This window comes from Bombina bombina, chromosome 3 (genome assembly GCF_027579735.1).
Source record: "Bombina bombina isolate aBomBom1 chromosome 3, aBomBom1.pri, whole genome shotgun sequence".
NCBI classification, from domain to species: Eukaryota; Metazoa; Chordata; class Amphibia; order Anura; family Bombinatoridae; genus Bombina; species Bombina bombina.
In genome coordinates, this window is record NC_069501.1 from 212,596,983 (window position 1) to 212,617,545 (window position 20,563).

The following is a 20,563-nucleotide window of genomic DNA, read 5'->3' on the forward strand; positions in this document are numbered from 1 at the left end:
CAACCACTGAGAGTGAAGTGGCTTCCCTATTGTCTTCCTCACACCTCACTACCTGCCCACTTGACCCTATTCCTTCGCATCTAATACCTTCTCTATCTCCCACTCGGCTCTTACCCACATATTCAACCTATCCCTTTCTACCGGCTCATTCCCTGCCTCCTTCAAACATGCAAAGGTCACCCCCATCCTCAAAAAACTCTCCCTTGACCCTAACTCTCCTGCGAACTACCAACCCATATCACTGCTCCCGCTAGCTTAAAGAATCCTTGAAAAACTAGTCTTTGATCGCCTAACCCACTTCCTGTCCTCCAACTCACTGCTCGACCCCCTGCAATCTGGCTTCCGTCCCCAACACTCAACTGAGACTGCCCTCACCAACAATCTCCTTTCTGCTAAAAACAAAGACTACTACTCGATACTCATCTTACTCGACCTCTCTGCTGCCTTTGACACTGTTGACCATCCCCTACAGACTCTCAGCTCTCTGGGGCTCTGTAACACTGCCCTCTCCTGGATTCACTCTTATCTCTCTAACAGATCCTTCTCCGTCTCTTTTGCTGGTGGCTCCTCCTCTCCATTGCCTCTGTCTGTTGGAGTACCTCAAGGCTCTGTCCTGGGTCCTCTACTCTTCTCTATTTACACTTCTTCAATGGGTAAACTTATCAACAGCTATGGCTTCAACTACCACCTCTGTGCTGATGACACCCAGATCTACCTTTCCACCCCTGCACTCTCTCCTTCTGTCAATTCTCACATCAGCGACTGCTTATCTGGCATTTCCTCCTGGATGGCCTCTCACCACCTAAAAATAATCATGGCCAAGACCGAACTACTTCTAATCCCCCCTCTAACTCTACTACAGTTTCAAATTTTTCCATCACTGTTGGCGGCACCAATATTTCCCCATCACCTCAAGTCCGCTGCCTCGGAGTCGCACTTGCTCAAATCTGTCCTTCATTCCCCACATCCAACTGCTTCCTTCATCCTGCCGCAACCACCTACGCAATAACCCATCTACAGCCATATCACTAATTACGAAGTCCGCCAGAGCGGCTTGTGGGATCCTGCTTACAGACAAGAAATCACCAAGTACCATGCCTTTGCGGGAGCTCGGGGGCGGGACTACCGTATCGACACAAGCAACAAAATGATTCACACCCCATCTGCCAGCACTTCCTTGGCCGAATCCTACACTGACTGTATGTCACAACTGGACACTCTTACCTACACAAATGGCCGGGTCCTTAACATACAACTGGAAACGAAAGCAGACTTGCTCTTGAATATCACCACGTTGTGGTTTGCACAGTTCCCTGCTGATGCAAAACAGAACTCTACTCTCTACCTGCACAACTTCGAGCATACCATTAACAGGCGGCTTAATTCAAAGAATACCGAACAGAGCGCTAGTTTTCCTCACAGAGGAGGTCATTTTGCTGCAACAGGAGAGGGTTAACTTACAACCCTCTAAAAAAGAATATGTACCCTTTTAACAAGTTCAGCTTGCGTTGCCTTCTCTTTTCACAGGTAATTTCAAGCAATGTTATTAGTAAATAGCGGCAAACCTAATCGTACCTTACTATTGTTCTAAGGTTAATATTTCCTGGGTAGGATGTTTTTGAATCTGCTCATGTAGACCTGAGAGACAATGTTATATAATTTACTAGTCTGTTAGTTACCACAGTTTAACCTGTTAGCTATAGTAGGTTTGAATGTAATGGTCTCACACTTTCAATGCTGTACTACATTCATAGCTTGCAGAACACGATATTAGACTCTAATTATCTTTAGGGATACACTAAATATAAATTCCAGAACCTCTTGTTATACCTACTGTAGGAAGAAACATGCTCTAGTGAAGCTGTACTGTACTACTTTGAAATAGATATATTGCATTGTTGTGTGGCAAAAATAATTAAGTATAGCTTGAATCAGAGCAATTATTTACATTATTTAAGCAATCTCTAGAAGTTATCCTCTCATACTACCAATGTGAAATATTACTCCTCTATAACGCCTCCTATATATAGTACATTGCTCACCTTGTTAACAGCATGGATACAAAAATGATCCTTAACTTAGATAAAGGGGGCTAAATTGAGAACATCTAAGTTAGATGTTTACCTATATCTACTGATTTACGTTTGTATAAGTGTTAAAGTATATTTTTAAAGGATCGTCAATGTGTCCGGATTCGGCACTAGCATCTTTATGACCAAAGTGAAATAATTAATTTAACAATAATTTTCTTATAGATGCTGTTTTTCTTTATGTGTTTATTTTCATTATTATTTCAAATCAACCCCTGGATGTAGATAAGAACAGTTCATACGGTCCGAGAGCGACCTATATCATCAACATCAGGGGAAGGAAAATTAGAACTATAACCGTTTAAGAACATTTCAAATCAAAAATGATGTGAATATTTGACATTTTGTTTACGCCTGCATTATGTATGTTTTCTGTCATCAATAATAAAAAAAAAAGTATTATCTGAAAAAAAAAAACAGGTCACGTTAGCTTAAGCTGTTATCCTGGTACTTGGTATATAAAGTGCAGAAAAAGTGTTCTACATGATAAAATAAATTCCGTTCCTTGTTTATTTTCTTTTGTTTTTTTCTTTATTTACTTTCAGTGTTTTTAGCAATATTTTGATGTCACCATAATCGTGTTGCTCTTCTTTGCTGGTGTTTGTATTACATATAATTTGTAGTTTCTGGCAATTGTGCGGCAATACTGAGTGACCATACAAAATGTTATGGTCAGTCCCACAGTGTTTGAAAACAAGTGTTTTATTTGTTTATTGATAAAAAAAGTAAAGAAGTGAAGTGTAGGATGAAGCATTGGGGCACACTTATTTATTTTTGTGACATCACAAGACCAGAAAAAAATCAAGTGTGCCACGCAAGCCCTCAGCACATTTTTGTCCCTTCACTAAATGTTACACTTGATAGAACCTGAGCCGGATTTTAAATGCTCATGGGTTCATTTCAGTTTTAAAAAGAAGCATTTTTGCAATATGCTTCCATTAGCAAAAAATGCTTCTAGTGAAAGCTATTACTGTTTCAGCGGCATACGCACATATGCTACGTGTGACTACTGGATCAGGATTCAAACGTCATCTCAGAGATGAAGACCTAATTTGTGTTACACAAGAAGCCACTGCTGGCTCTCTGAGAAGATGTGGTGTTTGAATGCTGGTGCACAGGGCACTCAGAGCCTATGTGCGTATGCTGCTGACACAGTAATAACTTTTACTGGACTCTTCTATTTCAATCTGAAATGCACCCATGTACATGCGTTTTCCTTCTTATTATGAGAATACTGGAATGTGAAAATGTTTGAATTCAATCCTATTACTAAATGAATCATAGCATAACATTTGCCAGCTGCAGACTGATAAATTGTGTTTTCATAGGCAGACATAATTATTTTGCTTAAGACACATAAAAAGGTATTGTGAAGAAAGATATGAGCAGATATGTTAAGTATATTTTATGTCTCCAGTATTATTCTCAGTGAATAAAAAAAAGTCTTTAATTTTTATAACATGTTTTAATGTAAGTTATATTTTAGCTTCACATTCAATCTACGTCCTCTTTTCTATACACAGTTTATAGAACATAAAACTCAAAATGTAATTCCTCATAAAGGGCCAAATTACAAGTGGAGCGCACAAAGCGATAAGGGGTATATCGCAGGTGTTTGCGCTCATCGAACTTACCACTAGTATTATGAGTTAAAAGTAAACGCGATTGCTTGAGCACAATCACGATTTACGCTAGAATGATTACCACAACTTCAGAGCTTTGGTTAACTATTTTGCAAAAGTGTCACAAAACACATAAAAAATACATTACAAAGTATTGGTACACTCATAATAACGCTAATAAAAATTATTTTAAAAAAAAATATTGCATGCAAAAGTTTTTTTTTTAATTGTACACACTGAATCATGGAGGTTTCCTTTTGACTTCCAAATTATTATTTTTTTAAATAATTTTTTTATTGAGGTTTTAAGAAAGTACATCACAATAACACATTCAGTCACAGTTACGACGTGTAGAATGTCTCACAATACAAAACAGGATCACTGACCACATCTTGTGAAGCTAGGTTGCCTAGGGAGGTATATGCATTGAACAGACTCTACTCCTCCTACTGTAATGTGAGTAAGACCAACATTGAATGTCGCAGTCTAAAATGGCTAAACTGATAGTGATATATACTTTGAAATGCAGTATTGCAGTAGTGAACATACATTGATAAAAGCCTCATTTATTTAGATTAAGTGATAAACAAATGAATAAATGATGTCCCCCTAACTCTCAATGGGTCACTTTTGGGCCCCAATGTTCATATATGTGATAAAGGGGGGGGGGGGGGACTTAACATATTGGTCACTTTTGGACCTTCATTTAGAGAATATGTATATGGCTCTGCTTATAGGGAAACTAGTAGAACATGTTAACACTTAATATAGGTTAGAGTGGCCTTTAAAACAAATATATATGTCAATAAAAAATAGGGGGAATTACTTGTAGAAGAGAGTTGTAGCCAACATGTGGAGAATCAAACCAAGCTTGGGTTTACGAGATTATAAGAAAATGGAAACTCAGCTGTTGTCAGCTTATCGGATGTTGAATGAGCTGCTGTAAATTAAAACAGTGACAACAAGCCTGAAACGTTAAAATAAAATGAAAGTATAGCTTATACAGGTTAAGTTTCATTGTCTAGAACTCTTCTAATGAACTCTACAGATGAAAAATGTAGGCATCACGATACCCCGGCTGCGGGCAGCAGTGTGTCAGGTCAAGAAGCTACACTAAAGCCCCAGATATATGTATAAGGCATAGAAATTATCTTTTGTTCTGGAGTATAAAGAGGTGGTTGCCTGTTTTTACTGTTGTAGGCATTAAAGTAGTATATAGGTAGCATTATGCTTAAGTTATAGATATATCACAGTGGGTACAAATAAACAGCAAGGGGTCTGTAAATATAAAACATTAAACATATGTGAGCAGGGACTTATATGAAGTTCAGACCTAAAGGTTTTCAATATGTTACTCTAACATAGCGGCATCTGACAATAATCAATAACTAGACAACTTCAAACAGTTTCAACGTAGAATTAAAAAACTGAAATGCTTGAAATAGCAACTCTTGTTATCGCTCCTTGTCAATGTAGTAAACTATGACAATTTAACAGAGCAAATATTGTAAACATAAAATTAAAGAACCATCAGGAGCAAGTACAAACAACATAATATTTGTTCAGGGGTTCTTTGGAGGAGAAATTGTAAATAATTAGCATATGCATTCTTTTGATACAATTAGCAAACATAAGACAGGATCCCATCAAAGTAAAGTGTCCTCAGTAACCAGTTCAGTGGTTTGTGGGCAGCAAAGCAGTCCCGAGAGGCCACTACTCACCACTGTAGACTGTTCACATTTTTTTTTTTTTTTTGAATATTTTTATTGAGGTCAAAAGTCACAAAACAACAGGGTAATGTTCACACAACCAACAAGATATTGATGGACAAAATTTTCACAGTATAGAGTATTGTGTCTAAAACAGTACATGGGAGAACATACAATCTGATAACATCATTGCAACAATCGGCCTCAACATTTTTTTTATAAAACTGTGGGTCACCATATAACTGCAGAGAGAAAAACAGATAACAATACAAATAGTGTGTTATATATAATAAAGTTACTGTTCACATTTTAACCCACACCAAGTTTAAAAAAATAAATATGAGCTTCAGGGTATTGCTGGCAAAAACACAGACAAATAGCATATAATCTGTGTTGAGAGCTATTTCTCCAGAAGTTAGAGACTATCTGTGAGTTACTCCAAGGGTAAGTTTAGACCGGAGCTTGCTTTTTACCCATTATAGGTATCTTCCTGTTGCCCTTCAACTTCAACTGTGATTGAAAGCTCTTTGCGATTGGAGTGTCTAGCTTTGAGGTAAGGTGCTGAATTTTGCAGCTTTGCTGGTCAGGAAGGTTCATTTGTTCCGTGTAAGCTGGTTGTGGGCCATCAAAGGGTTGAAGGAATGTGAGAGGATCTGTAGTGACTAGGCCCACAACAATTTGCCATGACGCTCAGGCTGAATCTTCTCAGACACTGTCTCCTCAAAACAATTGTCCACTGTATATATCTCTTGCTGTTTCTTAAAAAAATTTTTTTACAGTTTCCATGGCAGATTTTAAGTTAGTTGCAGTCATGTCAGCTACAGTCACCTTTCTCTGTTGAGCCAAGCCACAATAATTTCCCCATGCTGCAGCCAAGCGTCTCTCAAGTATTAAAAAGTGCTCCTTAAGAATATTGCTGATCACCTCCAACAGATTAAGTTTGGATCCATCTTGTAGATATGTGTCGTGGTTACCCTTTATATGTAGATAGGCAATATAGCAGTACTATTTCACTACTTAATGGCAGCATTATTTTACTGCTTAGTAACCCGGTTTCCTGGGGGGGGGGGGATTGTATGTGGCAGCTTCCTCTCCACAGATCATAGACCACGCCAGAGAATGAGTAGATCAGATTGCATTGAGGAGGTCTAATCTTATAAAATGGTGGCTCCCGCCTCACAAAGCAGAGAAAGTTTTCATGATGGCTCCTTAAGATAAACTTGAATGTTGCCGTGATATACAGGAATCTGATTTAGGTTTAGACAACCTTTCCGTTTAGGTATGATGAGGTTAGTATCTGAGGTGGCGTAATCACTTACTATGCAGAGTCACCGAAGAACATAGGCTGTAAACGTGATCCCAAAGGCACCATCATGAATTATTGGTGTTCAAGGGAATATTTGAGATTGTGAGCACACTGGAGTGTAATTTAAGCCTGAATATAACAATCGCTGATATTGGGTTTTGTATTCAGGAGCTCCAAAAGAACACATCTTGCCGCTTCAGCTATTGGCTCCGCCCCCCTCCAAATATATATAATTTTTTAACAATTTTTTTTTATTGAGCTTTTGGTACATTGACAAAGATAATGAGGATACAAGACAATAACAGACCAAGATGTTGCCGTATTTGTACAATATACCAATGTCTTGTGTAATGCAAACAAGAATAAAAAATAACTGTGTGGGAAGCACAGTTTGCAAACCAAGTATATAGATTGAGACATGTTAAGTAATAGTAGACAGGCAAGTATCAACAATAAGATAAAACATACAGGAATGAAACCTCATTTTTCTTAAGGATTATAGAATTAGTCTAACTACGGTATAGGCCTCTCATGGGCCAGACAAATGAGTACATTTATGACAGTTGGTAGCTATGTGGAGGTCACTCTTGGACCATTTGATAAGAAATGAGGGTAAATCAGCAGGCGAGAGCTGCTTTAATATTGGGGGAGGGGGAGGCGCATCCTGTGGTCATTAAGAAATAGCAGTATTATAATCACATAGCTTATAAGCAGATAAGTATATCAGCATACATAGAGTAGATGTGAGTGTGAGCTAACATTTTATATTTTAGCGGTAAGAAAGTAATGGTTATTGTATTAGTAGGGATAAGGGCAAATAAGCATAGATATATGGAGAATGAAGTATCATTGTTTTTTAAAAACTATGTTTAGGGCATTTAAATTTATAAAGAAGGTATACCTAAATACTTCAGGATACCACATGTGTATAGCTTTACTAATGCAATTAGAGAAAGTTGGCTACTTGAGGTAGCTCTTGATATAGTAACTAAGCATTCAATATCATTATATAATTCTCAGGTATATGTGTTCCCATCCCTTATTTATATTAGCCAACCATTTAACCTTTCCGGTGTGAGTAACTTAAATAAATTAGACGATCCCTTTCGGACCAGTTATCTGAAATGTTGGCTAGTATTTGACAGCTCATGGCGAAATGATAAAAGAGTTAGTAAATTTCTATCATGTCGACAAACTTACTTTCAAGGAGGGATGAAGGGGACTATGTGATATATCGGCTGCCTAGGAGAGTATAACCTTATATGTCAAACATAAAAACATTATCAGGAGACCTAGATATGTTCAGCGATTTAGAGCAAGACAATTGCCCTATACCTATATATATATATATATATATATATATATATATATATATATATATAACATAATAGCGAGAGGCTATCTCCCTAATAGAGAGTGTTAACTAATAATATTGTATATTTCAGGATTAATAGTGAGACATTGTGCAGTGAAATAGAAAATTGTTGCTTCTAGTAAGGAATTGTCGATGTAATATATTTCTACACTTTACATATGGCGCAAAGGAACCTATACATATTCAATATCAAACAATATAGAAAGTTTATGTAGGTTTAGGGTAAAGATGTAGTGATAGTATAGTGAGTACGGCGTTTGTTATCCGTAATCTTATGTATTTAGACCTTATCCCCTAGGTACGGGCCCTATACCCAGGCGACAGGTAAATTAGTGATGTTAGTAGTCAGCTTAACGAGGTTCTCATTGGTCATGATATAGTTCATAGGATATGATATAGTATATGGTTGGGGTAGGAAATATAGGTATCGTCCTTTCTCTTACTGAGTAGTATTATAGTCAATAGATAAATTATAAAGAGGGATACTACAATAACGCATAACATTAAGCTGGCGGTAGTGTATCGCCCCTTTTGGGGTATTGTTTAGTCCCGCGTGTTATATGATCAACGTTTCAGGAGTGACAATATGTAACTATGGATGGAGGGAGGGGGGGAGGAAATCAGCTGCAGTGCAAAGGGCTCGCTGTTTTATAAGGTAGAACTATTGTTTAGTGGGGGTATCTTTGTCATGTAGTGCATAGTCGTCATATGAGAAGTAAGTATGAGCATGCCTGTATCAAATCTGTGTGTATAAAAATGTGCATAAACATATTAGGTTGCTGCGTATGAAAACGGATATAACCTGGCAAAACAAAATAAACAGATCAATATGCTAAACATCTTCAAGCATATCCCCTCCTTTAAATAACGGCTATATCAAAGCATATTGGGTAAATAGAGTAGGAAATATGAAACAACCTCAACAGTTCTATGGATGTTTCCATGAAACAATACCATCAGTTATTGGGCCATTTAACAGGAGACATATAATAAGCACTTAAGAGATTGTTCAATGCAGAGTCTACATGTAACTGTTAGGGTATAATGAAGTCTCCGTTTTCAGAAAGATATATGTCCTCAACAAAAATATAATATAGAGATACCTGCCTATAAGTTAGGCAACTTAATTGTAAATTACTGTCAAAGCCTATGAAAGTTTTAAGGAACACATGTAAACACAGAGAAATGATTGCTAAATGCTCTGGACCACAGTAATACACCAAATATATAAACATTGTGTGGCAAGACCTAAACATGTTATAATTTATGATACTCTTGTAAGTATCTGCAGATTATTATCAATATTGAGGTAGTGACACTTGCAAAGACCTGGGCAAAAATGTTGGGAGTAATATGAGTAATGTAAAAATACACTTTGTGGATTATACTCAGTGTTTGCAAAGACAGTTAACATATTGAATTACACATTACCAGAAAGACTGCACATAAAGCTCTGCGTGTTATGTAAAATTATAACCCTCATAAACAGCAAAATGACAATCTCCCTAATAACAATGCAGAGATCTAAATGCGTAAGCACCAGGTGTAAACATGGCTCTTAATAAAAGTTATGCACTAACAGATCACCATAAACGTTAACAGAATAGGTAATATCTCTAATCGATTTAATAGATTAGCCGGATTAAAGCAATAGAGCTGTAAATAATGTACCATAGAACCATCATCGTGCAAAAGTATTAGGGCTGTTGCTGACACAGCCTGCTTATATATAATATTAGGGGTTATATAACTCATAACAATATTCTAACAATTAGCTCGTTGTAGTGAAAACATCCCGAAGCATAGTCCGCCAAGGGAGGTGAGATATAATGAACTGTCAGGTGGAGTATCCTCAGTTCCATCCGACTATGAAGTCATCATGAAATAGCCCAAGTTGATAGTTCCAGTCCGGGTATTTAACCAACCCTGCTAAACACATGTCAGGCCAGTAAAAAGTTAGCCTACTCCAGCTCTTCTAGAGGCATACACACCCCATTCCCCTCCAGGGTATTTAAGATCCGATATGGGGAGAAAGCGCCCATGACTAACACACTGAGAAGACGTTGCTGGGGTCCATAGGTCACTTCCAGCCCACTGCAGGAGGTCGGCCGCATCCTCCGCAGCTGGGATAGAAAGTTGTGAGCCGTGGTATGCCATCTCGCATAGGTCTCCTGTGTTGCGATCGGGAGCCAATGCAGGTACACTGAACTCCTCTGCTAGCTGTTAGTAGTCATGACACGTTACGGGATCCATCTTATCTTGTAGCATGAACACTAGTATGTCTTCTGCACACTGCGGATTCTTTAGGGTTGATATAAGGTTCTCAAAATTATTTTGCATCTGCAGCTCTAGTTTATCTAATAGTGACTAAGTCAGCCTGTATACTTCCTCCATTATGTTGCCAGATGTTTTTAGCTGCTTTACCCGGATAACCGGGTTGGAAGTTGTAAGATATTGTGAAGGCCACCGCCAAAATCCTCAACGGTCCAGAACAGGGTTCTTCATGGGCTATTTGATATAATATCAACATCTAGCGGTACAATGATAGCTAATAAAACTTTATGTCTAACAGCTAGATTGTCAATGCTGCTAAATCAGGAAAATAATCGGCGGATTATTACGTTGGAGTGAAGAGCTCCCTGTTTTGCGACGTATCATGGCCGCTGTCTGGACACGCCCCCCTCCAAATAATTTTTAAGAACATTCAGACAAACTGTATTTCGGACAAAGGATAAGAACAAGCTGCATCATTTAGCAATAAGAAGACAACAGGGATGATTGATGAGAAAATCGGTTTGAATATGATACTATCATAATCGTCATTTATGTTTTCTACAAAAATATGATGGAATTCATTTTGCTCAATCTAGCTGAGGGACTCAAGGCTACCCTTACCATTTGCTGGGCCAATGGCAAGACAAATTTGTGAGGCTCCTCAGCTCAGCCCCCGCTTCCCCTACCCCTGTATGCCCTGCCCCCATATGGCCCAACAATCAGTGTGTCCTATATAAAGAATAACACGATATATAACACCTCCTGACACCATAAACCCTTCTTCATAAACAAAATAAAGGATGCACCTTCTCATACCCTCACCCCTAAGCACAGGGCCCAGGACAGGGACCCCTCTCGCCCTGCACAAAGGGCAATCCTAGTGGGACTTATATTTGCTTTGTATGTCTAGGAATGTGCCCACTATTTAATTTAAAGAGATAGGTCATTCAATTCTAAATAGAAGAATTTTTGCAATATATGTCCAATAGCAAATATACTTCTAGTAAAATGTATTACTGACTCAGCAACATACTCATATATCCTACATGTGACTAGGGCAGCAGGATTTAAACACCATGCCTGTTCAGAAAGATGGCGGTGGTGTGTATTGCATTAGTGAAGACTTTGTTTGTTTCATACAAGTCACTGCTAACTCTCTGAGATGGTGTGGTGTTTGAATGCTGGTGCACGGGGCATTTACAGCATATGTGTATATGCCACTGAATAACTAATAACTTTTGCTAGAAGCATTTTTGCTACTTGAATTACATTGCAAAAAATACTTCCATTTAAAACTGGTGCACCCATGCAAATTTTAACTTTGACCTTTCTATACCTTAAGTATATATGGAGTAGTGTTGAAATCGGCTGATTGCCAACTCTTTTTGACCCCTGTGCAAAAATGGAGGTGTAATTATGAAATGCATGTATTCATTATTGTATCAGTAATTGAAACCACTTAAAGGAACATTAAACCCAATTTTTTTTCTTTCATTATCCAGATAGAGAATATAATTTTAAACAACTTTCAAATTTACTTCTATTATTTAATTTGCTTCATTCATTAGATATCCTTTGTTGAAGAATTAGCAATGCACATGGGTTAGCCAATCACATGAGGCATTTATGTGCAGCCACCAATCAGCAGCGTCTGAGCCTATCTAGATATGCTTTTCAGCAAAGGATATCAAGAGAATGAAGCAAATTAGATAATAGAAGCAAATTAGAAAGTTGTTTAAAATTGCGTGCTCTTTCTAAATCATGAAAGAAAAATTTTGGGTTTCATGTCCCTTTAATTAACTGTTCCTTTATATAATCATTTCTAAGATTAAAATTGCCCACTCACTGAATACCCCTCTGTCTTCTTCTGGCACCACTTCAGTAGAGCATTTCTTTTGGAGCCTCCGTATTCTCTGGCTAAAGCGGCTAAAGGATCCTTCCTTTCCACACTGTTGTAAGAGAAAAAAAAAAAGAATGAGTCAAACAGGCATTTTGTGATTTCACATTCTTGGCTCCCTGCATTGCTTTGGCACATAAGACATAATGTTGCAGTTGGCACAAAAGATAGGAAACAGATTCATTTCTTGGCTGCCAGTGAGAACTGCAACACATTGATACACAATGTGTTAGAGCCAGCCATGGCAGCCAAGTAGTTAAATGGTATTAATAAATATTAGAACTACTTTGCCAGCATTAGAAATATAAAGCAAATATTTGTAAACTGATACACAAACAGCAAGTCAGGCCAGAATGGTCATTATGAAAAATGAATTAATTTATGGCCAGTTAATAATCTTTTTTGTTTTTGTTTCTTCCAACCAAATTAATTATATGAATGTAATTAGAAAATGTTTTGGGCTACAGCTGAATAAAAACATATGTGAATGTTTTGTAACAAGAATCTGCACTATTCAAGATAATGTTTTTTTCCCCCAATTCCAAGAAGAAAACTCACAGATTAAATCTTCAAAATAATCTCACACAGTGGGATATTCAGACAGCAATATTATTAAAAGCTTTGTTTAAATAAGAAATTTTAGAGAAATTATGATTTGCTCCTGTAACACTGTAATAAAATAAAACTAGTAATAAATAATTGCTCTTACTCAAACAAAATGTATAATCATTTTACAAATGTTTATATTACAATAACAAAAATAAAAGGAACCAAAATATGTTCTAAAAGGTATATTCTTCTGAATGATTTAGTCTTAAAAATAAACGGCTAGATTACGAGTTGTGCGTTAGGGTAAAAAAGCAGCGTTAAGAGGTCCTAACGCTGCTTTTTTACGCCCGCTGGTATTACGAGTCTTGCAGGTTTAGGGGCACCGCACACTTCTTTGGCCTTACCGCAAAACGACTTACGTAAACTTTGTAAAGTCTTTTTTCTATGGGACTTCCATAGTGCCGGTATTACAAGTCTGTCCTGGGAGGCCAAAAAGTGAGCGGTACACCCTACCCTGTCAAGAGTCCTAACACATTTAAAAGTCAGTAGTTATAGGATTAAGCTCGCATTCTATTGGCTGATTGGAACAACCAATAAAATGCAAGCTCAATCCTATTGGCTGATTGGATCAGCCAATAGGATTGAACTTCAATCCTATTGGCTGATTGCATCAGCCAATAGGATTTTTTCTACCTTAATTCTGATTGACTGATAGAATTCTATCAGCCAATCGGAATCTAAGGGACGCCATCTTGGACGACGTCAATTAAAGGTACCTTCATTCACTAAGAAGACTCCGGATGAAGAGGATGCTCTGCGTCGGATGTCTTGAAGATGGACCCGCTCCGCGCCGGATGGATGAAGATAGAAGATGCCGTCTGGATGAAGACTTCTGCCCGTCTGGAGGACAATTTCGCCCGGCTTGGATGAAGACTTCTACCGGCTTCATTGAGGACTTCGGCCCGGCTTGGATGAAGACGTCTCCCGGTAAGTCGATCTTCAGGGGGTTAGTGTTAGTTTTTTTTTAAGGGTGTATTGGGTGGGTTTTATTTTTAGGTTAGGGTTTGTGTGGCAAAAGAGCTATCTGCCCTTTTAAGGGGCAATGCCCATCCAAATGCCCTTTTTAGGGCAATGGGGAGCTTAGGTTTTTTTAGATAGTATTTTATTTGGGGGGTTGGTTGTGTGGGTGGTGGGTTTTACTGTTGGGGGGGTTGTTTGTATTTTTTTTTTTTACAGGTAAAAGAGCTGATTACTTTGGGGCAATGCCCCGCAAAAGGCCCTTTTTTAAGGGCTATTGGTAGTTTAGTTTAGGCTAGGGTTTTTTTTTTATTTTGGGGGGGCTTTTTTATTTTAATAGGGCTATTAGATTAGGTGTAATTTGTTTGTTATTTTCTGTAATTTAGTGGGGGGGGGTTGTACTTTAGGTAATTTAATTTAGGTAATTGTATTTAATTTAGTTAATTTATTTAATTATATTGTAGTGTTAGGTGATAGTGTAACTTAGGTTAGGTTTTATTTTACAGGTAAATTTGTCTTTATTTTAACTAGGTAGTTATTAAATAGTTAATAACTATTTAATAACTATTCTACCTTGTTAAAATAAATACAAACTTGCCTGTAAAATAAAAATAAACCCTAAACTAGCTACAATGTAACTATTAGTTATATTGTAGCTAGCTTAGGGTTTATTTTATAGGTAAGTATTTAGTTTTAAATAGGAATAATTTAGTTAATGATAGGAATATTTATTTAAATTATATTTAAGTTAGTGGGTATTAGGTTTAGGGTTAGACTTAGGTTTAGGGGTTAATAACTTTAATATAGTGGTGGCGACGTTGGGGGCGGCAGATTAGGGGTTAATAAATGTAGGAAGTTGGCAGCGATGTTAGGGCCGGCAGATTAGGGGTTAATAATATTTAACTAATGTTTTCGAGGCGGGAGTGCGGCGGTTTAGGGGTTAATATGTTTAATATAGTGGTGGCGACGTTGGGGGCGGCAGATTAGGGGTTAAAAAGTTAGGTAGATTGCGGCGACATTGGGGGTGGCAGATTAGGGGTTAATAAATATAATGTAGGTGTCGGCGATGTTGGGGGCAGCAGCAGATTAGGGGTTCATAACTATAATGTAGGTGGCGGCGGTGTCCGGAGCGGCAGATTAGGGGTTAATAAGTGTAAGATTAGGGGTGTTTAGACTCGGGGTTCATGTTAGGGTGTTAGGTGTAGACATAACTTTTATTTCCCCATAGGAATCAATGGGGCTGCGTTACTGAGTTCTACACTGCTTTTTTGCAGGTGTTAGACTTTTTTTCAGCCGGCTCTCCCCGTTGATTCCTATGGGGACTGTTGATTCCTATGGGGAAATCATGCACAAGCACGTACGACCAGCTAACCGCTGACTTAAGCAGCGTTGGTATTGGAGTGTGGTAATGAGCAAAATTTTGCTCTACGCTCTCTTCTTGTCTTTTAACGACGGGTTTGTAAAAACCCGTAATACCAGCGCTGCAGGTAAGTGAGCGGTGAGAGAAAACTGCTCGTTAGCACCGCATAGCCTCTAAAGCAAAACTCGTAATCTAGGTGAAAGCAAGTTATAAATAATGGTTATAACACAAAAATATAAATTTTATAACTGTTACTAAAATATTTCTTTTAAAACTTGTAGAAACGTAGATACAGTATGTTCTAAATTTATTCTTCTGATTATTTAGTCTTAAAAATAAAACAAGTAATACATAATGACTGTTACACAATATGTGTGTGTGTATATATATATATATATATATATATATATATATATATATATATAAAAAATACTATTGTGTAAAGGTTATAAACAAGTGTGACAAAATGCTGTAAAGTAATAATGTTTTTAGCAATTAACAAAATGCAAAGTGAGTGAAAAGAAGAAAATCTGTATCAAATCAATATTTGGTTTGAACACCCTTTGCCTTCATAACATAAATTCTTCTAGGTACACTTGCACACAGGGACAGTCTAGTCCAAAATAAACTTTCATGATTCAGATAGGGCATGTCATTTTAAAAAATTTTCCAATTTACTTTTATCACCAATTTTGCTTTGTTCTCTTGGTATTCTCAGTTGAAAGCTAAACCTCTGAGGTTCATATGCTAATTACTAAGCCCTTGAAAGCCCTTGAAAGGCGTTAGTTCATGTGTTTCATATAGATAACATTGAGCTCACGCACGGGAAGTTACCTAGGAGTCAGCACTGATTGGCTAAAATGCAAATCTGTCAAAAGAACTGAAATAAGGGGGGCAGTTTGCAGAGGCTTAGATACAAGATAATCAGAGGTAAAAAGTGTATTTATATAATTGTGTTGGTTATGCAAAACTGGAGAATGGGTAAAAAAAGGGATTATCTATCTTTTAAAACAATAAAAATTCTGGTGTAGACTGTCCCTTTAAGGAACTCACCTGGTTGGTTGTTCCTAACATCTTGGATAACTAACCACAATCTTATGTGGATTTATGCAGCCTCAGTTGCTTCTGTTTCTTCATTCTCTTGGTATCTTTATTTTTAAAACCAGGAATGTAAGCTTAGGAGTCTGACCATTTTTGGTTCACCACCTGGGTAGTGCTTGCTGATTGGTGGCTAAATGTAGCCACAAACCAATAAGTGCAAGCCAGCGTGGTGAACAAAAATGGACCAGCTCCCAAGCTTACATTCCTGGTTTAAAAATAAAGATAACAAAAAGAACAAAGAGAAATTTATAATAGGAGTAAATTAAACCTGAAATTAAATCTGAATCATGTGAATATATATACACACACAGATATATACACATACAAACACATATATATATATATATATATATATTATTTTTTGTCCTTGAAAAATGTTAATAAAACAATTAACAACAAACTTGTTGGAGCACAGAGATGTTCTAAAACTCTCATTCTTCTGATTAGCTATTTCAACATCAAATATTGATTTTGACATTTCCAAGTAATGATTAGATTTGTATTTTAATAAATTGCTTACAATATGTGCTTAACCCGTTCTTTTGCCCGAGGTGTTCAGAAGCAACTCAAAGTCATATAATATCTTAATAAAAGTAAATCATTATAATTTCCTTAGAAGGTACAACATCAAGAAAACGTTGTCTTGCCTAGGCATTAATAAAGGTTTGATTAGATATTAGGCTAAACAAGGACTAAGTGATCTAATTATAAGAGGACATAAGTAAAATTATCGTTTCACAAATCATTAGGTGCAGGCTACAAAATGGAAAAAAAAAACAAGATGACACTGAAGGAAAAAATAATTTCATAGGGAAATACGTGCTAAACCACACAGATCCTTCTGTATTTGTGAAAAGTCCTTAATTAGGATAAGGCACGCATGATAATTAACTTCAAATCTTGGAAGACAAATGAGTCACTATTAATGGAAAACCATTTCTCAAATGGTTTGAGTTAAAAAAAATCATAAGATCACATAATTACTGTAATGTAAAATGATACAGAGAATTAAAACACACACACAAAAGAAAAGTGATTATTTGTAAATATTTTAGCTCATATAAAATTATATTTGAATGCATAAAGGGAATTTGAATGCAATTGAATTCTACAAAAACATTAAAGTGTCACATGCTGTCAACAGCCCCAATGGCACAAGAAAATCTATTCATTGACTAAACGGGAAGGAATATGATAGAGGTCACATGATGTATTTAATGAAGTAAACAGATTTTGATGAGGATCTTTAAAAAAAAAGCCTGAATTGTGAGCAAAAGTCTAAGAATACATATTCTGCATCAATATGTAAGTAAGGTGCACATTATATAATGGTACATTTATAAAGCATCAAGATAGTGAACTATGCTTAATAAGGGGAAAATAAATGCATTACAAGAACATAAACAAACGCAGTGATTTAGATAAAGCTGGAGATAGAGGCTAAATGATAGGCAATGTGATTAGTATGTTATGTGCTGTTAGGTAATGTGCTTATTATGTTATGTGACTAAGTTTTAGACCTGTTTTTTCATAGATGATTTAAAGGTATGAAGACTGGTAAAAATTCTGAGAGAATTCAACAGCATGGGGTATTTAACCCCTTAACAACCAAAATGTACCCTGTATGCCGCTGGTCGTTAAGTTTTTTTTTTGGTTATAATGGCACAGGTTCCACCGTCAGCTATTAAAAATGCAAGCCCCATAAGAAGACCAGTGACATACAGGATATATCGCTGGTCCTTAATGGGTTAAAGTTTTATAGGCAGGCATATGAGGAGCAGGAAGAGGGTATGTTACGGGGGCAGCTGGGTTCGATTAGAACAGTGAATGACAAATTATAAAGCAAATGATCGTGACTTTTACCTTTTGCTTTTATTTTTTAAGTCTACAGATACTTTCATTAAAAAAAATCCAATAACGTGTAGCTGACAAGCCTGGATTAAAAGAGCAAAGCAAAGCTATAAGGGACTGGACTTTTGTAGTTTAAAATACGGATATATTTAAGCTCCTTAACATTGGTGCATACATTTGAATGTTATATTTAAAAAAATATTTTGCATCTACATCTCGTTGCCCTTCTGATGCATTTGTGCTTAACAACGCTTACAATTTACTTCAACATTTTAGAACAGACATTGAAGCTTAAACTACTATATTGTTTGGAGAGAAAAAAGGCATTACAGGGACATTAAACACTTTGAGATGGAAATATAAAATGATAAATCGTATATATAAAAAAAACTCTGCAAAATACTTTCATTATTTATTTTGTCCGATTTTCCTTTTATTCCATTCTGAAATTTTCTTTGAATGCTATCTAGCCTTTATATAGTAGTGTTTAATGTCCCTTTAAGTGTCATGTAGTAAAGGCAACAATAAGTATTAGAATACAGCAAATTCCATATAAGATGCAGTGATATTTTTATTGTGTGATGCAAATACACAAGATTAAAAATTCTATGCTGATGTATGCTCTAAAACAAATATACTATAGGGACATAATTACAACTTTTTCATATTGCACTATTGACTGCCAAATACCTATGTGCTTAACGCCCACAACGAGCATATATTAAGCATATATTTAAAGTCAGCAGAAGCAGTACTACACTGAGCTCAACCCAACCAGTGATTGGCAGCTATGCCCATATGCCAACCCTGATTGGCTCAGCAGCCATATTCAGTTCCAGACCCTTTGTTACACAAATAGGTATAGGGAAGCAATAATTAAATAAGAAACTTTTCTAATGCGTCAGATTTCTTTTTGCAGCATTGTGCATCTTTACATAAAGGGGCTATGGGCTAACAAAGACCAAGAAATATACAAGAAGCACATATTAAAAAAAACAACCATGAAAGAAAAACAGCTTAGTGAACTGTAAAGTAGTAATACTAAACATGACATATGTTGCTTTTAAAACACTTTGAATATATATTATTTTCAATGTAATTTCACTAGGACTTTCAAGATTAAATGCCAGACAAACCTGGAAGTTTGTGCTAAAAGCCATCGACACTGCTGGTACATGTTCCTTTGTGATAAAGCAAATATGGAATTCACCAGATAAATGCGCGCATCTCTCTATAAGACAATTCCCTTTCATTATTTAATGTAGATTGCTGTTAATATTTGTTGTTCATTTGCAGGTGAAAAGGGTGGGTTAATAAAATGTAAAGTATGAATTTGTTTGTGGGGGTGGGTCACAGTTTAAGATGGGAGTATTAAATCAATAAGGATTTTTTTGACATAGATGCACACAAGACAACCTTCTGCTGAGATTTCCTGGTCCCAGGAGCTTTTGGGAAGTGAGCTCTTCTCAGGCTAGAAGTGAGTTCAAATACACCTCATCAAGATGAAAGATTCCTTCATTTCCCATGAGAGGAAATTTCAGCTTAAGCTCAAAACAAAGGCTAAAATTTATGTGACAAGGTCAGGTAGAGATTACGCAGCACAGAAAGCTTCCCTCAGTACCAGCACTGGGAGCTTCCATTAGAATACAAGGAAGTGTTTGCAGGCTCTGTAAAATTCCGACAATTCTCTAGTGCTATGGAAAGGATGTCCAGATAGTGTGTTTTCTTCATTTGCTTCATCAAGCATCCTGAATGCATCAATACAGTAGTAAAGAAAACAGGTTTGTTTACGTATTAAGCACGCTCCTTAGGAATGGTTTCACACATGTGAGAGCCCATTAAATCACATCACTGGTTTATTTTCTATAGCGATATTTATTCACTTAGAGACATTATTATTATTATTGGTTATTTGTAGAGCGCCAACAGATTCTGCAGTGCTTTAAACATAGGCAGTATACAAGGTAACATTTATAGGGATCAAATGGGTAGAGGGCCCTGCCAAGAGTCGCACTGTTGTAGTCAGCTCTTATGAAAGTGATCTGCAAACAGTTGGGCTCTTAGGCTTACATGCTAAGGGGGTTCATGGTGGATAGTAATGGAGGAGAGGAACTGGTATTAAGAAAGGTTATTGTAGGTTGTATGCATCCCTGAATAGTAGAGTCTTTAGGGAGCGCTTGAAGCTTTTAAAACTAGGGGATAGTCTTGTGGAGCGAGGCAGAGAGTTCCACAAGATGGGAGCCAGTCTGGAGAAGTTCTGTAAACGGGAATGTGAGGAGGTAATAAGAGAGGAGGAGAGTAGGAGGTTGTGAGCAGAATGAAGGGGACGGGAGGGAGAGTATCTGGAGACAAAGTCTGAGATATAGTGGGGATCAGTGCAGTTGAGGGCCTTGTATGTCAGAATTTTGTGTT

At 36.9% G+C, this 20,563-nt stretch overlaps 1 protein-coding gene across 2 annotated transcripts in view; it reads right to left on the reverse strand.

Annotated features, from left to right (window-relative positions):
- Positions 1-20,563, reverse strand: part of SPECC1 (sperm antigen with calponin homology and coiled-coil domains 1) — a 962,422-nt gene that overhangs the window by 222,986 nt on the left and 718,873 nt on the right. For both annotated transcript variants that reach the window (XM_053706122.1, XM_053706123.1), the window contains one exon: positions 12,223-12,325. In XM_053706122.1, coding sequence (XP_053562097.1) covers positions 12,223-12,325 — 103 coding nt within the window. The remainder of the gene's footprint in view (positions 1-12,222; positions 12,326-20,563) is intronic.